Source organism: Corvus cornix, chromosome 6, assembly GCF_000738735.6.
Source record: "Corvus cornix cornix isolate S_Up_H32 chromosome 6, ASM73873v5, whole genome shotgun sequence".
Taxonomy (NCBI): domain Eukaryota; kingdom Metazoa; phylum Chordata; class Aves; order Passeriformes; family Corvidae; genus Corvus; species Corvus cornix.
The window spans coordinates 20594936-20621253 of NC_046336.1; the positions used below are offsets into that span (position 1 = coordinate 20594936).

At 40.6% G+C, this 26318-nt stretch overlaps 2 protein-coding genes across 5 annotated transcripts in view; both read left to right on the forward strand.

Annotated features, from left to right (window-relative positions):
* SEC24C (SEC24 homolog C, COPII coat complex component) overlaps positions 1 to 16319 on the forward strand; it is a 38577-nt gene extending 22258 nt beyond the window's left edge. For all 4 annotated transcript variants that reach the window (XM_039553506.1, XM_039553508.1, XM_039553509.1 and 1 more), the window contains 15 exons: positions 1810 to 1948; positions 3848 to 3963; positions 5240 to 5364; positions 5623 to 5814; positions 6794 to 6887; positions 8599 to 8715; positions 9194 to 9364; positions 9752 to 9848; positions 10111 to 10256; positions 10638 to 10776; positions 11588 to 11706; positions 12071 to 12250; positions 12889 to 13080; positions 13505 to 13594; positions 14015 to 16319. In XM_039553506.1, the coding sequence (XP_039409440.1) occupies positions 1810 to 1948; positions 3848 to 3963; positions 5240 to 5364; positions 5623 to 5814; positions 6794 to 6887; positions 8599 to 8715; positions 9194 to 9364; positions 9752 to 9848; positions 10111 to 10256; positions 10638 to 10776; positions 11588 to 11706; positions 12071 to 12250; positions 12889 to 13080; positions 13505 to 13594; positions 14015 to 14155 (2058 nt within the window). In that variant the 3' untranslated portion in view covers positions 14156 to 16319. The remainder of the gene's footprint in view (positions 1 to 1809; positions 1949 to 3847; positions 3964 to 5239; positions 5365 to 5622; positions 5815 to 6793; positions 6888 to 8598; positions 8716 to 9193; positions 9365 to 9751; positions 9849 to 10110; positions 10257 to 10637; positions 10777 to 11587; positions 11707 to 12070; positions 12251 to 12888; positions 13081 to 13504; positions 13595 to 14014) is intronic.
* Positions 16320 to 17515: 1196 nt separating this feature from the next.
* On the forward strand, positions 17516 to 25501 carry FUT11 (fucosyltransferase 11). Its single transcript, XM_019292055.3, is given in 4 exon segments — positions 17516 to 17692; positions 17694 to 18596; positions 19885 to 20510; positions 24234 to 25501. Coding segments are annotated over 4 exon segments (1854 nt in total). The 3' UTR covers positions 24382 to 25501.
* The last annotated feature ends 817 nt before the right edge of the window (positions 25502 to 26318 follow it).

The following is a 26318-nucleotide window of genomic DNA, read 5'->3' on the forward strand; positions in this document are numbered from 1 at the left end:
AAGACAAACAGGCTTGTTAAATTTGAATACATACGTCTGCAGTATTCTGTGCCCTGCTAAACCTAAGGGTAGCATCTGCTGAGAAAAGCCATTTCCTCTGGTCTGTTTAAGGGTTCTTTTAAGGTTTTCCTGTTCCATTTCATTAGTGTTCCTAAACTATGGTTTGAATTTTAAAAAGTGGTTTATGATAAAACTGATCTGTGGCTGAAGTTTAAAAGAAACACAATAGGAGAATGAGGTCTTACTTGGGAAACTTGGAGGCTTGTGAAGTTACACATTTTTAGCAAAACTTTACAAATAATAATTGTTTGGTCTCCTGATGTGTTTATGCTTTGAACAAACACTTATGGTGTCCAAAAAAAAAAAGGCTAGGATTGGAAAATTGCCCTGGAGACCAGTCAGCTTCTAGTATTTGGAAGTTCTTTATGGCAAGGGAAGACTCACTGTGGGGGGGCCCTTCCAACAGATGAAGACTCAGCTGTTCAGAGCAATAAGACTGTAAATAGAACTAAAGCTTCACATATGAGAGGATGAATGTTTCGTGAAAATAATATCTTATGAAACTATAGCATTCAGATAAATTTACAATATTTCGTAATCCAGGACCTTTGCCTTAGGTTATGCACTGTTCAGGAAACCAAACTTGAGGCTTTGGAAAGAAGTATCTGTCTTCTGGGACTAAGTGGTTAATGACAAGTTATGTATAGTGCTGCCTGTTTCCAGCACCCTTGTAGTTTGTTTGCATGTTACAGAGGGGAGGCTGAGGAAAAAAAAAATTGTGTTGAAGTACAATACCAACATTTCCTGCCAGTCAGAAAAGTTGGAAATTTGTTTCCTCTGAAGAGGTCAGCCTGGCCTATAGGAAATGAGAAATGCTGGCTGCAAAACCACTGTACTGTCATTAAATGATTAGTGGGGTTGAATGAAAAGACATAACACATCTGTGGCATGAAGAGGAAAGTGACTGGAGCATTTGCTCATCTTCTGATCAGTGAATATGTTGTCTCTTAAAAATGAGCATAGATTTAAGGTAACAGAGAGTTAAGACCAGACACCTTTATTGGCAGAAAATTTAAAAACAAGTAGTTATATTTTTGAGCTAAGTTTTTAGTTACAAAAAGTGCTTTGAACTATGAATGCAGCTTATAACTTGCATGAGTTCTGTCTCAATAATTTTAAAGTGCTTCCTGCTTGTTCTGATGTTGAGAAGTTGCCAAGCATCTTATTCTGGTTTGGGTGCAGAAAGAACATATTATAAGTAACAGTTGAAAAATGGTGTCACTATATAACAGTTTTGAGGACTTGCTGTACAGTGGGGTCAAGACAGTAAGAACTTGTGGTTATAATGCATTTCATGATAGAGTTCAAAAGTAAGTCTTACCAGATGGAATTTTTTACAGTAGATACTGTGCATTCCATATAGTCAAGAATATAATGACTGGCTTTGCTTTTGTTAAAAAGCTTGCTTTTTACAAGGGGAAGAGAGAAGGGTGAAGAGTCACTTTCAGTCTTCCATGTTCACTTCGGATATATCTGGCAGTACATTGTGGTCATGTTCTTCAAGCTACTTGCTACGTGGGAGAGCCCATTGATGACTCTAGCGTGCAGAGTACTGCTGTGCTAGAGCTTGAATTGAAAAGCACTTACGAAATACTTGTTCAGGCTTCCCACCTCCCCTGCACTCTTTCCCACAATGCTATATCTTATGCCATGTACAGGGAGATAGAAATGACCACACAATGCAGAGCTTAAAACTTTCTCATCATGGTGTGACCTTTCTCTTCATGTTTTTTTCTCTTGCTTCCACAGACCCTTCCTTATTTGGTAGACCATGGAGAATCCGGTCCTGTCCGATGTAATAGGTGCAAAGCTTACATGTGCCCTTTTATGCAATTCATTGAAGGTGGAAGGAGGTTCCAGTGTTGTTTCTGCAGCTGTGTCACTGAGGGTAAGGTTTCTTCTGGAAATCACTCTTTGGGCTCTACTGGAAAGGTCTTTGAACAAGATGCAGGCAAATAAGTCTTTATCAAGTTACGATCATTTATAAGGAATACTGTGATTTAATACGTGTCTAGTCTTGTAAAAAATTATTGTAAGGCATGTTCAGTGTTCATTTCTGAAATTGTGTTCAAATAGGTGCTTATGCATTGTAGTAGTGTAGCAAATTTTTAATACGATGTATTTGTAGCATAATGCCAGGTGGTTTGAAAGACCGTTTATTTTCTTAGGATATTTCAAAAGTACGGGATTTTTTAACAGACTGAGATACAGATCTAGTCTGTAGCATGTGTTAGAATTTTTTTTCTCACAAAGCCTTTTTTTGCCTCACAAACATTCCTTAGAGGTGAGATTGCAGTTAAATCTGCTACAGCTGAAAAAGAGTTTTCAGTACAGGCCAGTTAATATTAGTTGCTCTTCTAAATTAGTACAAAACGTGCTTCATTTTAAGCAGAAGTCACAATGGGCTGCTCATAGCATGACATTTGTAGATTTGTTTTGAAAGCACAGTGGAATGTAAGGTACAACAAACCTTATGAGGACGTTTTCAGTGTTCCATTTGGTAGCTTTTAATGGACTGTTCTTACCACCTCAATTATGCTGTACAAGTGTTTGTACTAACCAAAATGGGAATTAGAAATGGCCAACTTTAAACACCAATTTTGTCTGGTGATTTTCTGCCTGCATACATTCCCGGTCCTTCTCACTCAGCAACTGTATGTACCTTTAACAACTGAGCAAAGGCAGAAAAGGGAGGGATGCTGAGAGACAGCTGATGAAAGCAATACTCTGAAAACACAACGTAGTTGTACCTAAAACTTGAGAACAATTTTTGTTTTCTCTCCAAAAATCATCAGGCAATTATCTTATATGGGATGTGTACTTGGGAACAAGAGTGATAGATGCTTATATATAGTCTTAGTGATATCACTTTGTTTTCTTTTGAACTTTTTAAACTTTAAATGTTTAAAGTAGTTTAAATATGGTGAATACTGTCATTCCAGGTAATCTCATTTTATTCTCCCCTGGAGCTATATAGAGCTATATAGACAGCTGTAGCTGCAATGCGTTTTGTCACCGGAGCAGTTCTGCAGGAGGGAGTGTCTGTAATGGTAGTTCTTGGGGCACAAGGGAAATACTTGTTTCTGCAGCTGACTTTTGTAGGCAAAAATTTAGCTTAACTCCCATTTTATTTTCTGATACCTCATGCCAGCACAGAAGTACTGGGTGCTGGGCATGTGGTTACACTTCTGTTCCTCCTTCTTAACCCACTGTAAGAAGTACTCTGTCTATTCTGATAAAAAGATTATGGGAGTCTCTGCATGCAAGAGTGCCTGGAGGCTTTACTCTTGTGCAGCATGGGAAGGGAAGGAAAAACTAACCCAAATAGCAGAATAAGGAGCTCAATGTTTTAGTAAGCCTGATTTGAGTCAGTAATGACGTAGCCTGTAGTTTGCCTCAAACTCTGTTTTACATAATTTGTTGCAACTTATATGGGACGTTATATTTTTCCTTTGGACTAAATCCTTCAGAATAATCCTAAAAGTGTATTGTAGTGATGTTTCTGATATGAAATGTAAAATGAGAATGGAAAGGAGATTCAAGAAAAGTACAACAGTAACTACACAGTGTGCTGTCTGGTGCATGAGACAAACTGGAGTAAGTTTGGGTTTTTTTGCTTTAATGATGTTCTTAAATTGCATTAATATTTTCAGTACTTGTGTGCTAGCCCAGAGTGCTAGTTCACTTTCCTGGAGTTTTTTTTGAAACAGCTGTTGTCATGTTGACTCTCTAGTCACAGTGTTTATTATGGGCATATCACTGAGCGTAATGATTTTTCCTTTCCCAGTGCCACCTCACTACTTCCAACATTTGGATCATACTGGAAAGCGAGTAGACTTCTATGACCGACCCGAGTTATCACTGGGGTCGTACGAGTTTCTAGCAACAGTTGACTATTGCAAGGTACAGTAGAACGTGTTTATTGCTTTATTTATTTTGCTTTTAAGTAAAAAAGCTATTTTCTTGAAAGTAAGAAAGACATGAATTGTCTGGGGCTGATTTCTAGCTGGCAGAGATAATTAACAGCATTAATCCAACCCACTTTACTGCGTAAAATAACATGCCTGTCTGCTTACTTCCAAAACTAGAGGAAGTCCTGATCACACATGACATAATATAATTTAATAGCTATCTCTGTAATTTTTTTTTTTCCTGGAGCTATATAAGCAGCTATGGCTGTGCTTACCTTAGGAGTTCTGCAGAAGGGACTCTTGTGCAGTAGTCCTTAGCAGAAAAGGGGATTGTAGGAGAGGTTCAAGACAAGTACAATAGTAACTGTGCAATGTGCCACCTGTTACCTAAGGCAGACCTTACCTACTGAACTTCAATTTCAAATACAGCCAAAGTGGTTAAAAGCACAAGAATAGTGTGGAAATGTATCTTTTCAAAGCTGTTTTGCTTTTAAATTAAAGATTTAAATAATAATTAACTTCTAAGGAATAGGGAAAATATGTGCAAGGTATTTATTAAAGCAACTTATATCTCTGCTGAAATATTATGCTGAGAAAATAGATGTCTAAATGTGAGTTTATGCCGGTTGCCTTCTAATGCCTCTGTTTTACTTTTAGTTAAGACAAAAGGTTCAGTTATTTTCTAACAGCTTAAGAACTTTAAATCAAATGAGATGCGATCTTCCTAGCTTTTTTGAAAGTTCTTCTGTTTTGCTTTTGTTCTGAGTGCTTGTTCCATTATGACCTATAGATTTCAGTAAACTATTGACTAAAACAAGTTTTTCATTCCCAAAGAAAGCCAGATTTTTAAGAAGGAAAAAGTTGTCATCCTTGGAGAGGAAAATCTTTTAGTTTATATAGGTGAAATCACCTATGACAAGTATGGTCAGATTCCAAAGTCTTGAGATCTGGCAGGAATCTTCCCTGTCTACTTTTTCAATCTATCCTAGTGATGTAAAGGGATTGTTTAGTTATAACTGTTCTTCTCTGATTAATGGTAAAGTCAGTCTAGGGCATTTAATACCAGTCCATTTCAAACATAATATGATTACATGTCTGTTAGTTGGAAAAGGACAGGAGAATGAGCTGAAGAAACAACTGCTGCTCATGCTTACAGAGGTACATGAAAGCAACTAAGTTTTGACCAGCATTGATTTAGCTGTGTTAGGGAGCTGTTATGTGAGCTGCATTACGTGGCAATAGTGTGATTTCTTCCCTCTCTTCCACAGAATAACAAGTTTCCTAGTCCACCTGCTTTCATTTTTATGATTGATGTGTCTTACAATGCTGTGAAGAGTGGCTTAGTGAGGCTAATATGTGAAGAATTAAAGTCACTCCTAGATTACCTGCCCAGGTAGGTATACTGTGAACTACTGTTGTCAATTAAAATGGGAGATGCTGTTACTTTTTCTCTTTAAAAATGCTAGAAATTAAAAAATTATTTGATAATCCTGTCAAGCTTTTCTTCAGAAAAAGGCCAAGCAGAACATTTCTTGATACCCTTCTAGGTGAAAATAAATTTTACTTCCTTTCATTTTTCCCTTATTGTGTTGGGTTATGAGTAATGGTTTTCCTATCTTCTTGGATGTGAAGGCAAGTATGTCTCTTACAGGGAAGGCAACATGGAGGAATCAGCCATTCGAGTAGGCTTTGTCACCTACAACAAAGTGTTACACTTCTATAACGTGAAGAGCTCACTGGCACAGCCACAAATGATGGTGGTCTCAGATGTGGCAGATATGTTTGTGCCACTCCTTGATGGTTTTCTGGTGAATGTGAATGAGTCCAGGACAGTTATTGCCAGGTAATAGAAATTGGTTTACCGTGTGTGTAGTAAAATTTTGTTTGGTAGATTCAAATGTTGTGTGCTTAATTGTCATGTTAAAGCACTCCATGTGTTTTAACTTACTATACTGTTTGAGATTAAGCTGGCAAAGTAGGGTGGGGAAATTCAAGGGCTAAAGGTTTATTTGGCTCATAGTCCAGCTTGGCAGAAAGTGTATATAAAGGGATTTAGAGCTGAAGGGCATTTCTGGAGAGAAAAAAACAAACTAAAACCAAGCCACAACAAAACACAACTAGGATGGTGCAGAGGGAAAGTTATAAGAATGCTGCATCACTGTCTTTAAGGCAACTGTTTAAATAACTGCAAACTGAGACAATAGGGATGTCCACTTTTGGTTCCGTGGAGAAAATAGACTAAGTGGGATAAGAAGATAAAATCTGAAAGGAAAGAAAGAAGTTAGTGAAGTTTTGGCAAACTATTTACCATGATATTTGAACTATAATTATTCTATGGTGTGTAGCTAACTACATTTTGGGAACTAGACGTGGAATTGCATATTTTTAGAGAAAATTTCTAGCCTGTTTTGTAATGCATTAAACAAGCCTAAATACAAAACTGTGGATTAAACCTATTGATCTTTGAATAGTACACAAGATGCTTGGCAAACAGAGGCCAAGTGTCACTAGTATTTCCTAAGAATTTACTTACCTGTATATTTTGGAATATATTAGAAGAAATACAGAAGAGCTGTGGACTAGATATCAGTTGAGGCTATACAGCAAGCACTGAGGATATGGACGAGAGAAGCCAATGAAGAACAAGACAGCATTTTTGTCAGATGAGATGCCAAATACTGTAAAAGTTACACGAATTTACAGACATGTTAGCCACTTCTGTTTAAACCACCTCACTCTTCTAGATCATCAGCTATAACTGTGTTGCTTTTCCTATTAAATGGGATCTTGAATTCCTCTTTTTTTTTCTTGTTCTTTGCTAGTTTGCTGGATCAGATTCCAGAAATGTTTGCAGACACCAGAGAAACAGAAACTGTTTTTGCACCTGTGATTCAAGCAGGGCTGGAGGCACTGAAGGTTAGTAAATTGTTATGACGAATTGTTTTCAGCCAATTACTCAAGTTCATATTCTGCTAACACACACTAATAAGACAATTCTAAAGATTTTGTAAGCTCCTTGTGGTAGATGCATTGCATGTAGGGCGTACTTGGCTCATTTTTGAAGTGCATGTACCTTCTGTTTTGTGCAGCTATCTATATGTACTTTGCCCAATTCTTTTTTAAATAATTTTTTGAAAGTGTAAGAACATGGCTTACTCTCAGTTGTCTGACTGGGTTTTGCTTTAAACAGTTTACAGAACCTACAGGAAAAAAAAGAGCCTCCAGCATTAAAAAAACAAGTGCTGAAGTCTGTTAAATCTCATGGAAGTGTTCTGTAGTTTGGTGTCTTTTTAATCCTGTACTCTGGTAGAATCTTAAACAAAAGGAGAGAATGCTATCTGTTGAAGTTGCCTGCAACAATGTGCTAACCAAGTAAACCTTTCCTAAAGTTCTTCCATTCTAGTACTTCATCCAGACATAATTACATGTGTGGTTTAACTCCAACTTGTCTGCTGTTCAAATTGAATGCCTGTATGACTTCACCCCAAAGTGATGACACAGCTCTATTTGTCTGTCATGTCAGCCAGCCAATCATTTTAGTTGGAAAAGACTTACACGATTAGCCCAGCTTTTAACCCAGCCCTGCCAAGTCCTCCACTGAACCATGTTCCTAAGTACCGCAACTACGCATCTTTTAAATACCTCCAGGGATGGTGACTCCACCACTTCCCTGGGCAGCCTCTTCCAGTGCTTGACAGCCCTTTCCATGAAGAAGTTTTTCCCAATATCTAATCTAATCTAAAACTCCCCTGGTGCAACTTGAAGCCATTTCCTCTTGTCCTATCTCATATTACACGGGAGAAGAGGCTGACTCCCACCTGACTACAACCTCCTTTCAGATAGTTGTAGAGAACAATGGCTCCCCCGAGCCTTCCTCTTCTCCAGGCTGAACAACCTGAATTCCCTCACTCACTCCTCAAGCAAGAATTGTGCTCCAGACCCTTCACCAGCTCCATAGCCCTTCCATGAACATGCTACAGCACGTCAATGCCCTCATAGTGAAAGGCCTGAAACGTTAAGGTGGAGCCTCACCAGTGCTGAGTACAGGGGGAATGATCCTTAATAGTCTCTCTTAATCTCAGTTTTCGTTACAATTTTTCAATCAAGAACTAATAAAAATTGCTAATTGACTTTTTACATACTGCCTGGGTCAGAGAAAATAGCTACTAAACATTAGCTAGTGTTGGCATAGGGTGTTGATTTAAAATTACTGGTCTGTTGAAGCTCAGATTACAAAATTCTTTGCCATTTCTGTGACTTTTTTCCACAAATTCAGTAGCTGCAAATCAGGGAAGAAGGCAATGCAACATGTTTGCACAAAATCTTTTGTATCTGGGTCCTGCTTACTGTTCTATCTCCTTGGAGAAAGTTCTTTTCTCCCTGCTGTGGAACTAGCGCGAATCCAGTAGAACTCAAACATGCTCTTCTGTAAGTGACCAGTAATTTATGCTCCCTCCATTGGACACCAGTCAAGTAACCAAGTGACAGCGAGCCTGTGTGTCTGGTAGAGTCATCCTGACATAAAAAGAGTGATGAGGTTGCTTGAATGTTTGTTCTTGAATCACTGCTTCCCTTACAATTTTTGTAAATGTTTCTAACCTCTGTTATTGCACTCACTTTCCTGCAGGCAGCTGAGTGTGCTGGCAAGCTCTTCGTTTTCCACACCTCTCTGCCCATTGCAGAGGCCCCAGGGAAGTTAAAGAACAGGGATGATAGGAAACTGATCAACACAGATAAGGAGAAGGTAATAATGATTTGCGTGATCCTTACACAGGAGTGTATATTATGCTCTTTATGGAATAAAATAACTGAAACAGTGTTTTAAAAATTACACGGATAGCACATTCTGCAACTGTCCCAGCTAATACCTTTTAACATTCCACTTTTATCTTCTGTTCCCAAGCAGGGCTATGGAGACTTGACATCATAAGGACAGCTGTAGTATGAGAACAAGAAGAGTTAGCTCTAGATTATTACACAGGGTAAAATACCAAATCTGGGTTAAAGTAAATGTGCTGAATTTACAATTAAAGCAAAATATGTAGTAATTTTCATAATAATTAACAGTTCTTCAAAGGCAGAGTCAGGGAGAATTTAGATTATTCTAATTTCCCTGAAGAAAGACTTAAAATATAAAAGTGTATTGACTGGGATTATAAGATGGATCTTGCTTTCCTTTTCCTGCACAAACTTCTGATGTCATCTCTGATTTCCTTTCTTAGACTTTGTTTCAACCACAGACAAGCTTTTACAACAACTTGGCCAAGGACTGTGTGGCCCAGGGCTGCTGTGTGGATCTATTCCTATTTCCAAACCAGTATCTGGATGTGGCCACACTGGGTGTAGTACCTTACCAGACAGGAGGCTCCATTTATAAGTATGCGTATTTCCAGGTAGGAGTGACATTGACTCAGGCTGGTATCTGATCCAAGTAAGAATTATTGTTTAGCTAAGAGTTCTTTTTTTCATAGTGGGAACCACAGTGAAGAAGTACTTGTTTGGAAGTAAATGGCTACTTAAATTTCAAGATAATCAGCAAAATGATTTGGTAGCTTTGTGTCTTTATAGAAACATCTCTGTTAATAACAAAACCCAACAGGAAGAGTTAGGCTGTTACCTCTTAGCACAATATTTTATTAGCAGGCCTCTGAGCCTGGTATCATGGCTGACTTTTAAAGTAAGACCGCAGGAGGTAGCATCTGGTTTTAAATTACTTTATGGTTTATGAAGCAGGTCTGATTTATGGAAGTGTGAAACTTCAAATACTGCTTGCCTTCTAGCTGGAGACAGACCAGTACAGATTCCTGAATGACTTGAGAAGAGATGTCCAGAAAGAAGTGGGATTTGATGCTGTAATGAGAGTGCGTACAAGCACAGGTGGGTGTTAGCATGGATGAATCTTCATAAATTGACCACTTCAAGCATGTCTCATGGGAAGAAAGAGATTTTCCCATAATTTAAAACACGTGGTGACTAGGCTACCCCAAAAGCTCTGCTAAAGCTTTGGAATTCTCTTTTGTTGAGACTGCAAAGATCCTGCTGAAATCTGTCAGGATAACTTGGTGTCAGGGTCCAAAGGCTGGCTGTCTTGTTGTTCTGTTCAAAGTGGTGGTTGATGTTGGGTTTTTCCCTCTTTTAGGTATTAGAGCAACTGACTTTTTTGGAGCTTTCTATATGAGCAACACAACTGATGTAGAGATGGCAGGTTTGGACTGTGATAAAACAATCACAGTGGAATTCAAGCATGATGATAAATTGAGTGAAGACAGTGGTGCACTCCTTCAGGTGAGGGGGGAGGCTTTGTAGAAGAAGTGAGTTGACAGTTGAATTATTAGACACTTCTTCTAGGAATTATTTGTTCTTTCTTTCTGCATCTTACCATACCCTTGACCTTCTAGCATACTTGTTCTGAGGGTGACTTAAACTACAGTCCCTATTTTCTAAGACCAGGTCCCTTAATACAACTGCTAAAATTGCTGCTTGTTATCTTTCATTGACCCTGATTGTTAGCAAATGCTTTTAGCTTATTGTCCAAGGCTTTTGCATAGTTACCTTGTTTGCTTATGCATCTGAGTCCTAGCTTTTAATGAAGTATATTCTAACCCTGCCCTTCTTACTGTAGCAGGACCTTATTTCTCTGTCTCCTGGCATTTTTGTCTCCTGCAGTGTGCTCTGTTGTATACAAGTTGTGCAGGACAGCGACGACTCCGCATTCACAACCTCTCCTTAAACTGCTGCACGCAGCTGGCTGACCTCTATCGGAACTGTGAGACAGACACCCTCATCAACTACTTGGCTAAGTATGGTAAGGGTAAACATGGAAACAAGAATTGCAGCTTTTAACTGCTGCTAAAATGCCTGTTTTGTCACCCAATGACACCTGTTTATTCTTCCTGCTTCAGATGTCAGGTGGCAGCTCTGATACTTCAGTCAGTTATAGGAAAGAGCATAAAGCTGTGATGACAGTGTTGCTGCTTAGGATGAGAGGTACAGATGGAGGGTGTAGGCTTATTCTTCATACAAATTATTTTCTAAATGTTTTTAATAACAGTTTGTATTGCCAGCTGTCTGAAATCATCCTTGTATTTATTTTGGGCTGTTTTAGTTCATTCCTTAACTGTTGCAGAATTTTGCTCTGGCAGTAGGATAATGGTGGCGTTTGTTCATAGATACGGGTTAAATGTCATACACTTATGCACTGTACCCTATTTACGTTTCTAGTTTGCAGTAAAAGCCTAGATATCCCACAGATACTGAGAGATGTGCATGTTTATTTCATTAAAATGAAAGAAGCAGTCCATTTTCAGACCATTAATGAAAGATGGGTAGTCTATAAAAGGAGTTTTTATAGAACCCCATACTTTAAATTTTGATAAGTATGTTTTCATTACATGGGAGATAGAGAGTTCAAGATTATGTAATAAAATGGTGTAAATGAGCTTCTTCAGGTTTTCAGCAGGAATATATTGTCTCTTTCCTACAAGTTTGAAGCAGGAAGAATAAAGGCTTCCATAAACAATAATTGCTTAGATTTCCTTTGTGGAAGTAGTGTTGGGGTTTTGCTGTTCATGAGCAACCACTTGACAGCAGTCCATCTCTTTCCTCTCTCTATGCAGCATATCGTGGAGTCCTGAGTAGTCCAGTAAAGACTGTACGAGATGCACTGATCAACCAGTGTGCCCAGATCCTAGCCTGCTATCGAAAGAACTGTGCTAGTCCCTCTTCTGCTGGCCAGGTAAACTCCAATGCTTTCACTTGAATCCCATGCTTGGGAATTAAAAAGTGGTGACAGCTTCTTCCTACTTGGCCTGCTCAAAAAAAGTCAATTCCTTTGCTCAGCAGAAATTTGCAAAGAAGAGAACTCAGGAAGTAAAACTATAGTTGAGAATGGCTTCTTGGACATCTGTGTGGAGCCCAGGGAGCGCTGCCTGCTCCAGGGATAGGTTTTATGTTTCTTTTGCAATCCATGATATAAGTAGACTATCAGCTTTCACTCTCATGGCTGTACCACACTGTTGGTTCATGCAAGCCTCATTTTGTCAAACATAAGCTTATTCAGAAAGACAGCTGACCAGCTTCTGTCTGCTTGTGACTTTTAGCTTATCCTCCCTGAATGCATGAAGCTGCTTCCTGTGTACTTGAACTGTGTGTTGAAGAGTGACGTCCTTCAGCCTGGCCCAGAGGTCACAACGGATGACCGAGCCTACATCCGTCAGTTAGTGACATCCATGGATGTGGCTGAAACAAACGTTTTCTTTTATCCCAGGCTCTTGCCCCTGGTGAGTAATTCAAGATATTCTTAGCACTTGAGGCTTGCTGTTGTCTCATTGACTCATCTTAAGGACTGGCATTTTTATTTTAGCAAGGGAAAGTGATTTGAGAAGTATTTGGGATCTGCCATCTGTTGGGATATTTCACTTAATTTTACTCAGCATTACTGCATCTTGTGAATTTCTCAGGGGTTACTTTTTTCCTGAGCTGTAAGCATATGACTAGTGGCAAAGAAGATGCTTTTGACCCTTTCATAGTCTTTTTAAAAAAAGTCCTAAAGCTTACAACTTTTTGTAGTAATTTTCATCATTGCAAGGTAACTCTATGTACTGTTCTGACTTTTCATTACCACAGTTTCTGGAATAATACTAAAACCTAATTACATTCCTACTCCAGGAGGTTGTATTTGAATTTTTGAGCCTTTTCACAAAAGCCTTATGCTCTCTTTTGCTGACCAAGAGTCTCTGATCTGCTTCTGTGTCACTTTGAGTAAGAAAACTAAGGAAGGTGCTACTTCAGTCACAATTATTGCAGTCTTATGAGTCCTAGAAATGAGAAAACCATTGGGGTCTTCAGCAGAAATTTTCAGGATGTTCTTGTTTTATAACCTTTATTTTACTTTAATTTTTATTTCCTTCTAAAACAGACCAAAGCAGATGTTGACAGTGATTCCTTGCCAGCAGCCATTCGGAATTCAGAGGAGCGTCTCTCCAAGGGTGACATCTACCTGCTGGAGAATGGGCTGAACATCTTTGTGTGGGTGGGAGTCAGCGTGCAGCAAAGCCTGATCCAGAACCTCTTTGGAGTGTCATCCTTCAGTCAAATTAGCAATGCCTTGGTGAGCTGGGTGGCAGTGTGGGGGCTGGAGTCTGAAACAGTCATCCAAAACTTAAAACAATGAGAAAGCCAGTAGAGAAAATAGTGTTACATTTTTCACAATAGAAATGAGAGAAGCACAGATGTATGAAACTAGCAGAGATCGTGGTAGTCTGGGCATGTCAGGCATGCTTTTGCCTAGATTTATTTGACAAGTCACATCATTAACAGTGAATAGACCAGTTGATAGCTAAATGGAATAAATAATTGACCTTTAATTCTGATACCATGTTATATTCTCTTTTAAGTAGTTGAAGTCAAAGAGATTGTATGCTCATGGGGGTAGATATTTCTCTACCCTTATACAGTATGCCAAAACTGCTGACTTTCGTTTAACATTGTTCTACTTCCCAAGACTAATGGGAATTGTATATCTTTCATTCCAGAGTACCCTGCCAGTCTTGGAAAACCCCTTTTCAAAGAAAGTACGATCTGTTGTTGATATGCTTCAAGGGCAGAGATCCCGCTACATGAAGGTAAAACTGTCCCCCATTTACAGCTTTAAATGCCCTTCCCTCTTAGTAGAGTCAGGTGATGCCTGGTAATGCTGCAGTGCTGAACTTATTCTTCCCAATCTCATAACAAGAGTCTGAAAATAAATTTCACTAGTTTTGGAGTTTTGTGCTTACCAGAGTCCTAAAACTTTTTTTTTTTTTTTCAGACCTATTACAATATACTACTATATGAACCATATATATGGTATTTTCCTTCTGTTTAGAAAGGATTGAGACTTAACCCAGCTGAGTTACCCAAGTCAAAGCACATAAACCCCATATGCCGTGATTCTGGTTATCTTTGGGATTTTGAGCCATTTAGCTTTTTACTCTATATTCCCCATGAAGATTAATTCTAATAGCTACTCACTGTTGGTTTTGTTCTTGTTTGGTTTTTTGTAGTTGATAATTGTGAAGCAAGAAGATAAGCTGGAAATGCTGTTCAAACACTTTCTAGTGGAGGACAAGAGCCTGAGTGGGGGGGCTTCATATGTGGACTTCCTGTGTCACATGCACAAGGAGATTCGGCAGCTACTGAGCTAGAGGAGTGAGTGGTGCTAGAACTCAGCAGTGACATTTCAGTCTCCACTAATGACCTGATCAGAAGGCCCAGCGCCCTCAAAAAGGACAACATAGAAATCTGTACAATTCCATAATTTTTAATACACATTGCATAAGCAGAAATCCTTTCAACCTTTCCCAATCCCATATGAGAGATGAAATATTTTCCTGGTGAGGGCTTAAAAAAAAAAAAAAAAAAGGCCTTTGATACCAGGTCTTTTATTTGCTTCTAAATTGTTTCCTGTGCTTGGCAGGAGTTCACCCCCTACCCCACCCCATGCTCGCTAATCCTGTTGTAATGAATGTAGGGTTTTTTTCAGTTCACTGTACGAGTCAACATTGGGTGAAAAAGCGGTAACTCTTCAAAACTTCTGGTAGCTGCTGTGCGTTTGTGTGGGTGCGTGTGCATGCTCCAAGTGTGAAGAGGATGCACAGGTGGGGAGAGCAAGAGGCCGGTCAGGTGATGGGAGCTGGAGCAGCCAAACATTTTATGTCTCCTCTAAAGACGGAAACATGGTCTGTCAGAGCACAGATGTATCATATGGCTGTCTGAACCGGAAAGCCATGAAAAATGAAATGAGTGGTAAGCCAGGAGGCAGTGGGGCAAATTTCTCTCCACAATCTTTCCTGTACTATAAGTTGCTGTGCAGAACTGTAATGGAGTAATCAATAGTTAAGGGGGCAAAAATCAACAGCTTCTGAACAGTGTAGGGTAGAGACGGTACTTCCTGTTGACATGTGTGGTGTTTCCTTCTCATTGCACGGCTCTGTATTGTCGTACTCAATCCATGTTCCATGACCTCTCCTGCAGAGCTTACCTGTCTGTCAGATGGTGGTGGGAACAAAAGCTTCTTAACCTTAAGCAGAAAATACTTTTAACAAGGTGTTGGGGGGCTGTGTAGGAACTGGATGATAAGGAAGTGGCCATTTTCAACCATATTTTTGTGAATCATAGCAAACAAGCAGGAATTTGATTTGTACTGATGTGAATTTGAGATTGCTTTGTACCCTGGAATACAAGGAAGGGGATACAAAACCTTAAGATTTAGACTGTACTGTAACAGGTATTGCAAGTACCTGATTTTGGTTATTGAAAGCACCTGGGCCATAGCAAAGAGTTTAGTTACTGGATGTGTATACCCTCCCCATTCTATCTACTGATCAGCTTGCACAAAACCTTTTATAAGCCTGTTTGTTAAACTAAAATACCTCAGACAGATTAATCCATCCACTTTGGCTGCTCTGCTGCTCCATTGCAAGGGTGGATGAGAAGACTCCTGTGAAGGGGGAGCTAGTGTAATCAAATTAGGAATTCAAAGGGCTTCGTTTATTCACTTTTGAAAGGGGGCTTGTATATTTTAGCTTGAACACTTAACAGGTGTTCTTCCAATACCCAGGAGTTTAAGCTACCAATAGCACTGAAAGTGAAAGGAAGAATTTGGATGGATTAGAGAACATGTTATCTGGGCTTGATATTTCGTAGGAAAGTCCTTGTTAAGATCAGAAAAATATCTGGCTGTGGTTTTAGTTCCATATCCTGTAGCATGTATATAAATCCATTTTTCTTCTAATGCTGCTAGTTTGTCTTCCCTCCCATCACTACACAGAAAGGGGAATATGAAAATTGTAATGGAGAAACTCTTTCAAGATGTAGTTGACAGAACTTTCAGCGTTTTTGTATGAATGTGGCTGACTTTTTACTCCACGTACTGCCTCCAACCAAAAAATCTAGAGGATTTTTAATCGGAGGGAAAGAAAGAACTTCCCAGGAATATAATGCACAGCAACCACAGACTTCCACAAATACTAATTTCTAGTATTAATATTGGGGGGTGTGGGGGTGGAAATGAAATCATGAATGAACCTTTCATTTTCTTCACTTGTTTTTCCAATGCATCTTTTAATTTGTAAAGAAATAAAAATATATTAAGATGTATTTTATGTCATTGTTAGTAAATAAACACTGCTTATTTTTCCAAACCCTGTATTTTGCGGGAGGGGGGAAATGGGAAGGGCTGAAGTCTAGCTCATTGATCCTTTACAATCCAATCTTCTGCTAACTAAGTTCAGTCTTTCTTTTTTGTTGTTGTTATTCACACTGAATGATAAATTCAAAAAGAGTCAACAAACAAAAGGTATTGTTTAATCTCAGTGTTACTTTATTTAGATGATTGGGTTTTGACTTTTTGCCCTGTCTGAGCTTCCATTTCACAAAGAAATTCCCTTTTTTGTTAACACAGCTTGAGTCATTGATTGGGTGGGGGGTTTTTGGTCTACTTAGGCAAGTGTTGCCCTTACCTTGTGACAATGTCAAGTTAATGACTTCTGTAGTCTTAACAGAGCTCATATTTCAGAGGGAGCTGGGTGAACTGGTTGGGGGGTTTTGGTGGGGGGATTTGGGTTGTTTTGGTGTTTGGTTTTTTTTGCTGGGGGTGTTGCTAATTGCAAAAATAAATTCAGAGTGAACTGGCAGTGTAACTTGACTGTACCCGTGAATATTGGTGTTGTACAGTTTGCTGGTAACCTTATAACAAATCTGTATGAAAGCACAAGATAATCATTGCTAAATATCCAATAATACTAAATTTGCTGTAGAATATTTTTGAGATTCTTCTCCTATAGAATGTACATTATGTCCAGAATCTGCCACAGAACTGGTGCAATAATGTTGGGCCTTGTGGATCTTGTACGTTAATCATGTGGAGTAAATTGTGCAGGACACATTCTGATGCTTGTGGAAATTGCCTTGGAGAGCCCATGTCTGTTACCTTCTCTTGGGGCCCAAGTGGAGGATGCTGTCAGGTGCTGCTGGAGCAGGCCTAAGCAGTGTCTACACCTAAAACTTTTCAAAGGAAAGGAAAAATATTCCCTCTTTAACTTGTTTCTAACACAGCTGAAGAATACTTCTTTTCCTTGTGTCCATACTAATGTCCTATATTATAACTGATAATTCGTAAATATTATCTCTTAAAAAGTTAATTTGATGCTTTTAGCAATTGTGTAACTGAGCAACTGAATGGTAGTTCTAGAATATGTCTGTTGGATTTACATAGTGTAGCCCAAACCACGTTCCCATTTACAGAATATTTTAACACCATAGGAGTTATTCAAGGTTGGTATAGAAAAGAAGCTGTCAAGGGAGCTTTAAAACCTGTAGATATTAAAAAAAAAAACCAAACCAAAAAAACCCCACCAAATACAAGACTTACGTTAGTAAAAGGTGTTTTCTGTTCCTTCCCTTTATGGTCTTCAGCAGGAGCTAAGCTGGGTGCTCTTTCATGTAACAGCTGACCGCTTGCTTGGTCCAGGAGCCCTCTCTCTGCAGGTGCGTTCAGTCGTGGCATGCTGTGCCTCCGGGGAACAGCTCGAGTTTATCGCTGTCAGCTGCAGGTGCTGCGGGGTCCGGTGGTAGCACAGGCGGATGCAGGAGCGGTAGAGGCAGAGAGGTTTACAGAGGTACAGTGAGGTTGGGAGGGAGCTGCAACTCGGTCACCTCGTCGAGCCGCTGCAGCAAGGCTGCACAGTGCGCCAGAGCAAGGGTACGTCTCGCTGCCCCTCCGAGCCGCTTCAAACGTGCATCGACGGTACGAGGTGAGAGGGGCGGGGAAGGCGGCGCCACTGGCGCCCGGGCCCTTCCACGCCCCGTGACGGCACCGCCGGGGCGGGGCCCGGCGCCGCTTCCTGGGGCGGGCCCGGGGCACGGCCCGGGGGCGGTGGGCCGGGCATGGGGGGCGCCGGGCCGCGGCGGGGGCCCGCGGGCCTGTGGGTGACGCTGGCGCTGGCCTGGGGCGCGGGGGCCGCGCTGGCCGCGGAGGGGCTGGCGGAGCCGTGCGGGGCGGAGGGGTGGGCGCAGGACGCCGTCCCGCCGGGCGCGGCCTTCGTCGCCGCCGCGTCGTACCGCGGGCCCGGCAACAACGACACGCGGAGCAACAAGGCGCTGCCCATCCTGCTGTGGTGGAGCGGGAGCCTCTTCCCGCACTTCCCCGGCGACACGGAGCGCATCGACTGCCGGCGCGGCTCCTGCCTCGTCACCCGGAGCCGGCGGGTGGCCCGGCACCGCCGCACGAAGGCGCTCATCTTCTACGGCACCGACTTCAGGGCGTACGAGGCACCGCTGCCCCGCCTGCCCCACCAGACCTGGGCGCTCTTCCACGAGGAGTCCCCCATGAACAACTACGTGCTCTCGCATTCGCCCGGCATCCGGCTCTTCAACTACACGGCCACCTTCCGCCGGGAGTCCGACTACCCGCTCACGCTGCAGTGGCTGCCTGGCACCGGCTACCTGCGGGCCCCGGCCGTGGCCCTGGCCGAGAAGGACGCGTGGCGGCGGAAGGGCTACGGCCCGGTGCTGTACATGCAGTCCCACTGCGATGTGCCCTCGGACAGGGACCGCTACGTGCGGGAGCTCATGAAGTACATCCAGGTAGGTGGGCCGAGTCCAGGGGGAAGCTGTGGCGTAGTGCTGCTGTCGGAGCTGGGAACACCCGGCTGCCCCCCTCTACGGCCTCGTTTTAATGGGGTTTGTTTGTCCTTGTTTTTAGCCAAGACACGAATCATAACGGGATGCATGCTGACTACAAGCTGGACAGAAAAACTAGTTGTATTCCTTCCCAAAGCGTGATCTAGACTACACCGCATGTCAGTAGGTAGGCCTGATGCAGATGTTAGTTACGGAGTTGGCCAGACTCGGGACCAGTCACAAGCTGGGCAAAGCCTGAATGAGCTCAGTCTTGTGCAAGAAGGTGCTGAAATCTCTGGACTTTGAAGTTAGCATGCAGGAAGGCTGTCCATTTACAAGCCTCACTCCTATTTGAAAGTACAGGAGTGCAGTTAAAAGGCAGGTTGCTCCGTTTTGAGAATCTGCTCCTTACCTGTGCTGTGGTAGGACCGTATTGTTTCTGTGATGCCTTGTACTGCCATGGTACAGCTGATGGTGAGTAGCTTCATAAAGTAAAATAGTGTAGTTTTTTCCAAGCAGGAAAAAAGCATACTGCATTTTTTTCTCTTAAAAAGCTTGAAGGATATTAGATTGATTTTTTTAAAAAAAACCTGGTTTTAGACTTGCCAGAAACATGTTTTTCTAGTGGTTTCTATTATTTCTATTGGTCATGATTCAGTTATTATGCAAGGTTATCATGTACTGAGTAGTGAAGCAAAGACAAAAGAATTTTTTAAAATGACTGTTCTGTTAAAGTACGATGCAGGTTCCAGTTTAAGCATATTGTCTCGCATTTTTAGACAGTATTCTTTTAGCTCCGTGCAGCAGTTTTTCTCAGTCTAACAAATGGAAAAATTTTGTCAGCCTGCTGAGATTGGCTGGAACTACGTCTAATAACTGTTTGGAAGAGCACTGAGTCTCTGTTAAGTAGAAAGGGGATGTTTAAACTGACACAGAGAATGCTGTTCCTTACTTGTCTGTTTCTGATTTATCCGGTAGTAAATACATTTTTGGGTGGCATCTGTGTGCTCCCCTCACCCCTCAGTCTGTAGTGTGGCTAATGTTGCTTCTGAAACAGCACTTGGTTTCCTCTAAAGCTGGGAGAACTGGAACTCTAGGAATAATCACAAGGGAAAAAACTTTGAGTGAAAGTGAAGCTCAATTAAGGTAGCTACGAACTGATCCAAGTTAGGAATTTTACAAGAACTGCTAGGTCTGAAAACAAGTTCCAGGGGAACAGATCACTTTGTAAAGATGCTGTTTGTTATTTTAGGTTGACTCCTATGGGAAATGCCTGCATAACCGTGAGCTTCCCAGTGAGCGACTGAGAGACACTTCTACAGCCACTACAGAAGATTCTGAATTCATGACTTTTATTGCCAGGTACAAGTTTCATCTGGCCTTGGAGAATGCCATATGTGACGACTACATGACAGAGAAGCTGTGGCGTCCCATGCACTTGGGTGCTGTCCCAGTGTACCGGGGCTCCCCAGCTGTGCGAGACTGGATGCCAAACAACCTCTCCATCATTCTTATAGATGACTTTGACAGCCCCCAAGAGCTGGCAAAGTATCTTGATTTCCTGGACAAGAATGGAGAGGAATATTTGAAGTATCTAGAGTACAAAAACGTTGATGGAATCAAAAACCAATTCTTGCTAGAGAGTTTGGAGAAGCGGGAGTGGGGTGTGAATGACATGACTCTGCCCAATTACCTGAATGGCTTTGAGTGTTTCATCTGTGACAAGGAGAACACGCGGGTCAAAGAGGAGCAGGAACACAAAAAGTCTCGTGGGAAAATTCCAGCTCCCAGACCTCAAATAGCTCAGTTCAAGCATATGGGATGTCCTGTGCCAACCCCTGGGTTTGGAAGTGTTGAAGACCTCTCTGAGGGAGACAGGTAATGTGCCAATACTATGCTTTTTGAAGGAAAAAAAGCTTCAAATAACAGGAGCTGTAGGTTTAATAATGCTTTGTACTTAAAGGAGCTCTTGTTCCATCTCCAGTTACATTATGTATTATGTCTTGTGGGTGGTGTAGGAGTTCTGCTAATACTGAACTGAGTACTCAACTGAGGCTGACCAAGAGGCTTGGACAGTGGTGGTAGCAGTTGAAAGAGGAGTTCAAGACACTCACTGTATTCTGTTAAAATGCTCTGTGACCTCAGGCAATGTGGTTGTCCTCTCTCTATCTTAGCCTTTTTGCTTGGGGGAGGGTTGTTTTTCAGTACAGTGATGGTAAAGCACTTGGCAGCCCTGAGGCAAAAGCAGCTCTATATCTCCTCACAAAGTACTGCGTTAAGAATGGGGTTGCCAATGTTCAGTGCAGGCCTGGTTGACTCCTGTAGACTTCAGAGCAGAAATTAGGCTCACACAGAATACAAGACTTAATGCTGTTTCGTGTGACAAAACTCTGCCCAGTGTTCAAGGATGCCAGCCCGCTTATTTAGGAGAGGGACTGTGCAGGACAGAGAATAGACTGAGTAGCTTCTTATCCCTTGTTTTCTGTTGGTTGACTGATTTACTGGAGGTTTTTTATAGTAATGCCTTGTCTCAGTAGCAAAATGGTTTTTTTTCCTTGTAGTGTGCTACACAGCACCCTACTCTGTAGAAGTATTCCTACTTTTCCATAGGTTTTCTCTTGTGTGAGCATCAGGTGGCAGTAGAGAAGTACCTGTGAAGGCACACACGGAGTGGCTGCCAGTGCCACTTGCAGGCTCAGGTGTTTCCATCATTCTTCTCAGGGGTCATCAGCAGGGAGGTTTGAACAGCTGGTCCATAATTCAAGCTACAGTTTCATCCTATGGAAGTTTCCATGTCTCACTGTTATGCTCCCCATTTGTAGTCATGAGATGTGTCTGGAAAAATTGTTCCAGGGAAGCTTTTATATTCACTGCTATTGACTTTATAAAGATATGTGCCCGTAGCTTCCAAGGCATGATCATGGGCATCTCCTGTGAAATACAGTGGTTTCTATCTGATAAGCTTCTAAGCTTTAACCATTTTTATTTGCAAAATGGAACATGATTACTTAAAATTCTAAGTAGTGTGACAATAGCATAAAATTGCCATCAAAGCATTAGCTAAATATGCCCATATTTTGTCTGAGTTTGACAGTAATGTTATTTAACAGTGTGATCAATTTAGATGATTGCCTACTGAGCTAGTCAATGGAGTGTTTTGTTACTTTAGAAAACATTATTGTGGAAAAATGACACCAGATCTAGTGGGGATACATGTGATAGACTATATGCAACATGCAAGGTCTGCCTACAAACACACACTGTGACTTGTAGTTCTGGAGCCTTCTGAACTCAGAGGACAACAGAGGAGTTTATTTTAGAGCACGTACCCAATTACAGAAAGGTTACACTGCGCATTTGCATGCTCTGTAACCCTGACTCCCAGATGTAATTTGTTTATAGGGTTGGTAGCTGTGCTGAATTGACGAAATGCTGCAGCAATCAGAATGTCTCTCTGTGCAGTGCCTTCAGCTGTATGTGCGGAGTTGTGGTTTCTAAATCCTCACTTGCATTTGGACTGCTGGGTTTCACACCCAAGTGAGCTTAAGGAAAAAGGCTGTAGAACAAGCAGTTGTCGGTGTCAGATTATGGTCAGTCACTACAATCTGTTGAATTCTTAGCTGCTTTGTACAGAAAATAGTGAGTTGTAGTGCTGCTGCTGAGTATAATATCTGTTTAGGAGAAACCAGAATCTCTAGTTATTCTCAAACTCCCATCGTTGTAAGAGAAATGTTTGGTTTGTTTCATTGATAAGGGTTCATTTTCCAAAAGTAGGATGTTTGAGAATGTAACTATAAGAACACTATGTGACAATTTCTTTCCAGTTACTATAAGTTTTTATCTGTGGTTTTTATCTGTGTGTGCCTTTGATAAAGGAATTGTGAAACCATCACGGTTTTGCTAGTTCCATTTTATGTTGATGTCACAGTTTAGTTTTGATGAGAAAAAACATTAACAGTGTATCAGATTTTCCAAGTGTACACTGTAGGATGGCCCTTGCAGTAGAATCCCATTATCATCCAGCATTATGGATAGATCTGTATCTCGTGGTAATAACGTTTCAGGTGTCTGTAGTTGGTAGTTTCTGGTGATTTGTACACTCCTGTTCATCCTGGGATACGGATATTTCCCAATTTACAGAATTAGAGTGAAATTATTTTCTTGAAAGAAGAACAGCAGCAATTTAAAATTACTTTCAATAAAGTCTTCACTTGGATATTGGAATTCCTTTCAGTGTTGTTTCTGTAGAGTTCATCTGGAAAATGTTTTCTTTTCTTCTGTTCCCTGCTGCCACTTAGTCTTAGATCTGGTACTTCATGCAAGTAGACTCATTTTCCAAACATGTGCCCTTATTCAGTGCTGTGAAAAGCAAGTAACTCATGTTGGCAGTCCTTGAACAAAGGTTAATGAATTTAACTGGTAGGCAATGTGATCTCACAGTGCATCCAAGTGGTGCATTTTACAAAGGAACCTTTTGGCAGATATTTATTTTTTAAAGCAGAAGTAAGCCTCCGTCTATGATCCTTCACATTGGAATCTGTGTTAAAAGCTTTGTTTTGAGATCTGTGTTGGTGTGCTCTGCAGAAATGAACCATCACAGGTGGTGCTGTTGACCACAGAAGCTGATGGTATCGTGTACAAGCTGTTTGCCACTCCACAAGGACAGCCACTGGGATGTGTTGTGCATTTCTTTCAGCCTTCCTGGAGTGGTGGGCAAGATCTGCTTCTGGGCAGTGCAGTCACACAGGATTCAGTGTATGGTGTACAGAGGGAAGGCAGGACCCACTGTACTTATTTCTCTGATTTGGAGGGAGAAGCAGCAAAAAATTCTGTATATAAGCTAACAAGTATTGGGTAATTCATGTGCATATATTATAAAGAGCAACATATTTGGTCCTTTTCTCCCAAATCTGTGTTTTGTTTCTGGGTAGCAGAAATAATGGAGAAGAGAGAAATAATTGGCATACCTTGATATGACACAAGTGAGAGAAATAGTCCCTGTGATCATGAACTGGAAGAGAATTGCTGAAATTTGCAGTGATACAGTCTGTACTATGAAAAGTTTGAGACTCTATGCACTGAAGAAGAGACAGCCCATACTCAAACACGTAGTCTGGAGATAAAGAATAGAATCTGTGTTGAGGAATGTAATGATGTTTGTCATGTGTAATCTGAGTTTGTAATTCTTAAAATGGATTATCTGAAAAAAAATTTGATTTTTAGGCTGTTATATGCATACTGGCCAGGGAAAGCTACTCTCAAAATAATACAATGACTGTGTGATAGATTTTATTTTAATAAAAGTTTTTATTCTCTACAATTAGTAATTTAGTCTCTGTAGTTAACATTACAGTATATGCTGATATTTCTAGAATGTTATAAAGCTAACAGTGAACTTACATTTGCTGTAGAGAATATTCAAAGCAAGTTTCTTTAAATGACTTGGAGCACAGTAGCACAGTAACAACATACTTTGTTATGACCATCTCTGGGCCTATTTTCCTCTTAAGGGAAAGAAAAATATAGTTTCAGTACTATTACAGCTACAGACTAATTTGTTTTTTTTTTAATTGTTTGTGATGGTGTCTTTTTTTGTTTCAGTTGGAAAGAAATGTGGCTACAGGATTATTGGCAAAGTCTTGATCAGGGTGAGGCCCTCACTGCTATGATTCATCGCAATGAGTCTCATCAGGGAAGATTTTGGGACTATATGCATGAGATTTTTCTCAAGAGGACAAGGCAACACTGACCCATCTTTGTAAGAGCTTGATTTGAAAATTGCATTGAAAGTTGAGACTGTGAATTCTTACCTCACTTCAAATGTTTGCCTTGAAAAAAACAAAACCAAAAAACCTCTCACAGAGACAATCTTTCCTGGTGCATGAATTGAGTAAGTTTCTGTTATGATTGGATTTCAGCAGTGGAAATGTTAGCAACTGCTTTGAGTTTCAGCTCTGTGGTGTGAAGCCGCTCCTGACTTGCAGGTGTCAACATGTGGGGGCAAAAGAGGAATTTACTCTCCTTTTGCATTTGCTATACTTATATTGTGTCTTACATGACTTCAGGTTTTTGCTCAAGTGCCCTAAGTTATTTCAGGGATTTTTTAAGTCTTCAAAATACTGGCTTTTAAAGTATTTAATCAGTCACATATTCTCTTCATTACTTTTAGCTGCTATTAACAAATGGCTTTTCCAGTGAAGGAATTCAAAATACACATCTGTGAAGAGCAGTTGTGCCTTATGAAATTGCTGCAATAAAGTCTCTTCTCTCCAAGTAACATGCCTCAGATATTCCTCCTTTTCAAGGTAACTGAATATGTATGAGCAGGTCACTTTACTCTCTGCCTAATTTTCCTCTTTTGCTGACTTACCAGATGATGTGTACAATGGGATGGGAAAACAAATTATTTAAGTTGCAACTTTCAATGAAGTATTTCACACCAGAAAGTGTATTACCTGGTATTGTGTAGAGCAAAATAAAATTTGTATGCTTTGGTTCTTTTAAGTTTCCATCAAATCTGAAATCTGCAATCTTGACTTATTGTTATCTCCTTAATGCTAGCAATTCAGAGGCCTTGGATATTTTCCTTTTGAGTATGTGCAGCTTTCTGCAAAGACAAATACATTTTAACAATGGTGCCTTTCCAGTGGTCTCTGCAGTTTGGATGAAAGTCTTGAAGTCTTTGTATGCTGAAATGGGTGATCGGAACCAGGTGCACTGAGATCATTTTGTATGTCTGCCAAATCTTAACACATTGTGATCCTGGTCTGTGACCAGAGTTCCTAAGTGACAACATGTGGATAGATCTTCCTTGCTGTGTAGCCTGTATTGCTTACAGGTATAAATAAACTCCACTGGTCCCTGCCATAGTGGGTGTCTTTCTGAAATAATTGTTCTTGCAGTGGAGGGAAACTAGTTTAAAAGCACAGGCAAATATTAGTGTCACAGGTTTAAAAGCACAGGCAAATATGGCCACATTGCAGTGATGTCTCTAATGGTATAAAGCTATTTTCTTTCTCCATTTCCCCTCCTCCTTCAGAAGTTAACTACTGACTAAAGAGCCAGAGTTTATCTGTGCTTAAGACAGATTGTTGGTAATGAAAGTCTGCAGTCTGTTGGGTAATTTGACTTTGTAAGGCAGTTTATGCTTTGCTATGGGAAGTCTGATGTCTGTCAGTAAAAGTTAGGAACAGCAGTGAATCTACATTCTCTCCCTAATTAAGTCACTGTCTATGGCTCAGTGCTGCATGGATCATTTAATATCTTTTTCTTTCCCCTCAAATTCCCCTTCATAACATTACAGATATGGTATTATAGGTATAATACCAGTGTAGGTAACGATCATCTCAATGTTTGCCTCTCAGGTGACATAAAAATATTGCCATGTTAAAATCAGGGCACTGTGACAGTGAAGACTTCAGACCCATGACTATCACTGGATTTTTATAAATGTAGAAAATGCATACACTGTACATTGTTCTCACCTAATTATTTTTAGGAGAAAAATGTTTTTTAATCTCTCTTCTCTAATAATAGTAACAAGTGGTTCTTCAGCTAAAATGCATTTATCAGTTTAAGTTCCTTTTTTTCCAGTTATTCAGGAGACATGAGTACCTAAGAGAATATATCTTGAGTTCATTGTTAAAGCGGATTACTCAAACCAGATTAAAATTACAGATACGTATA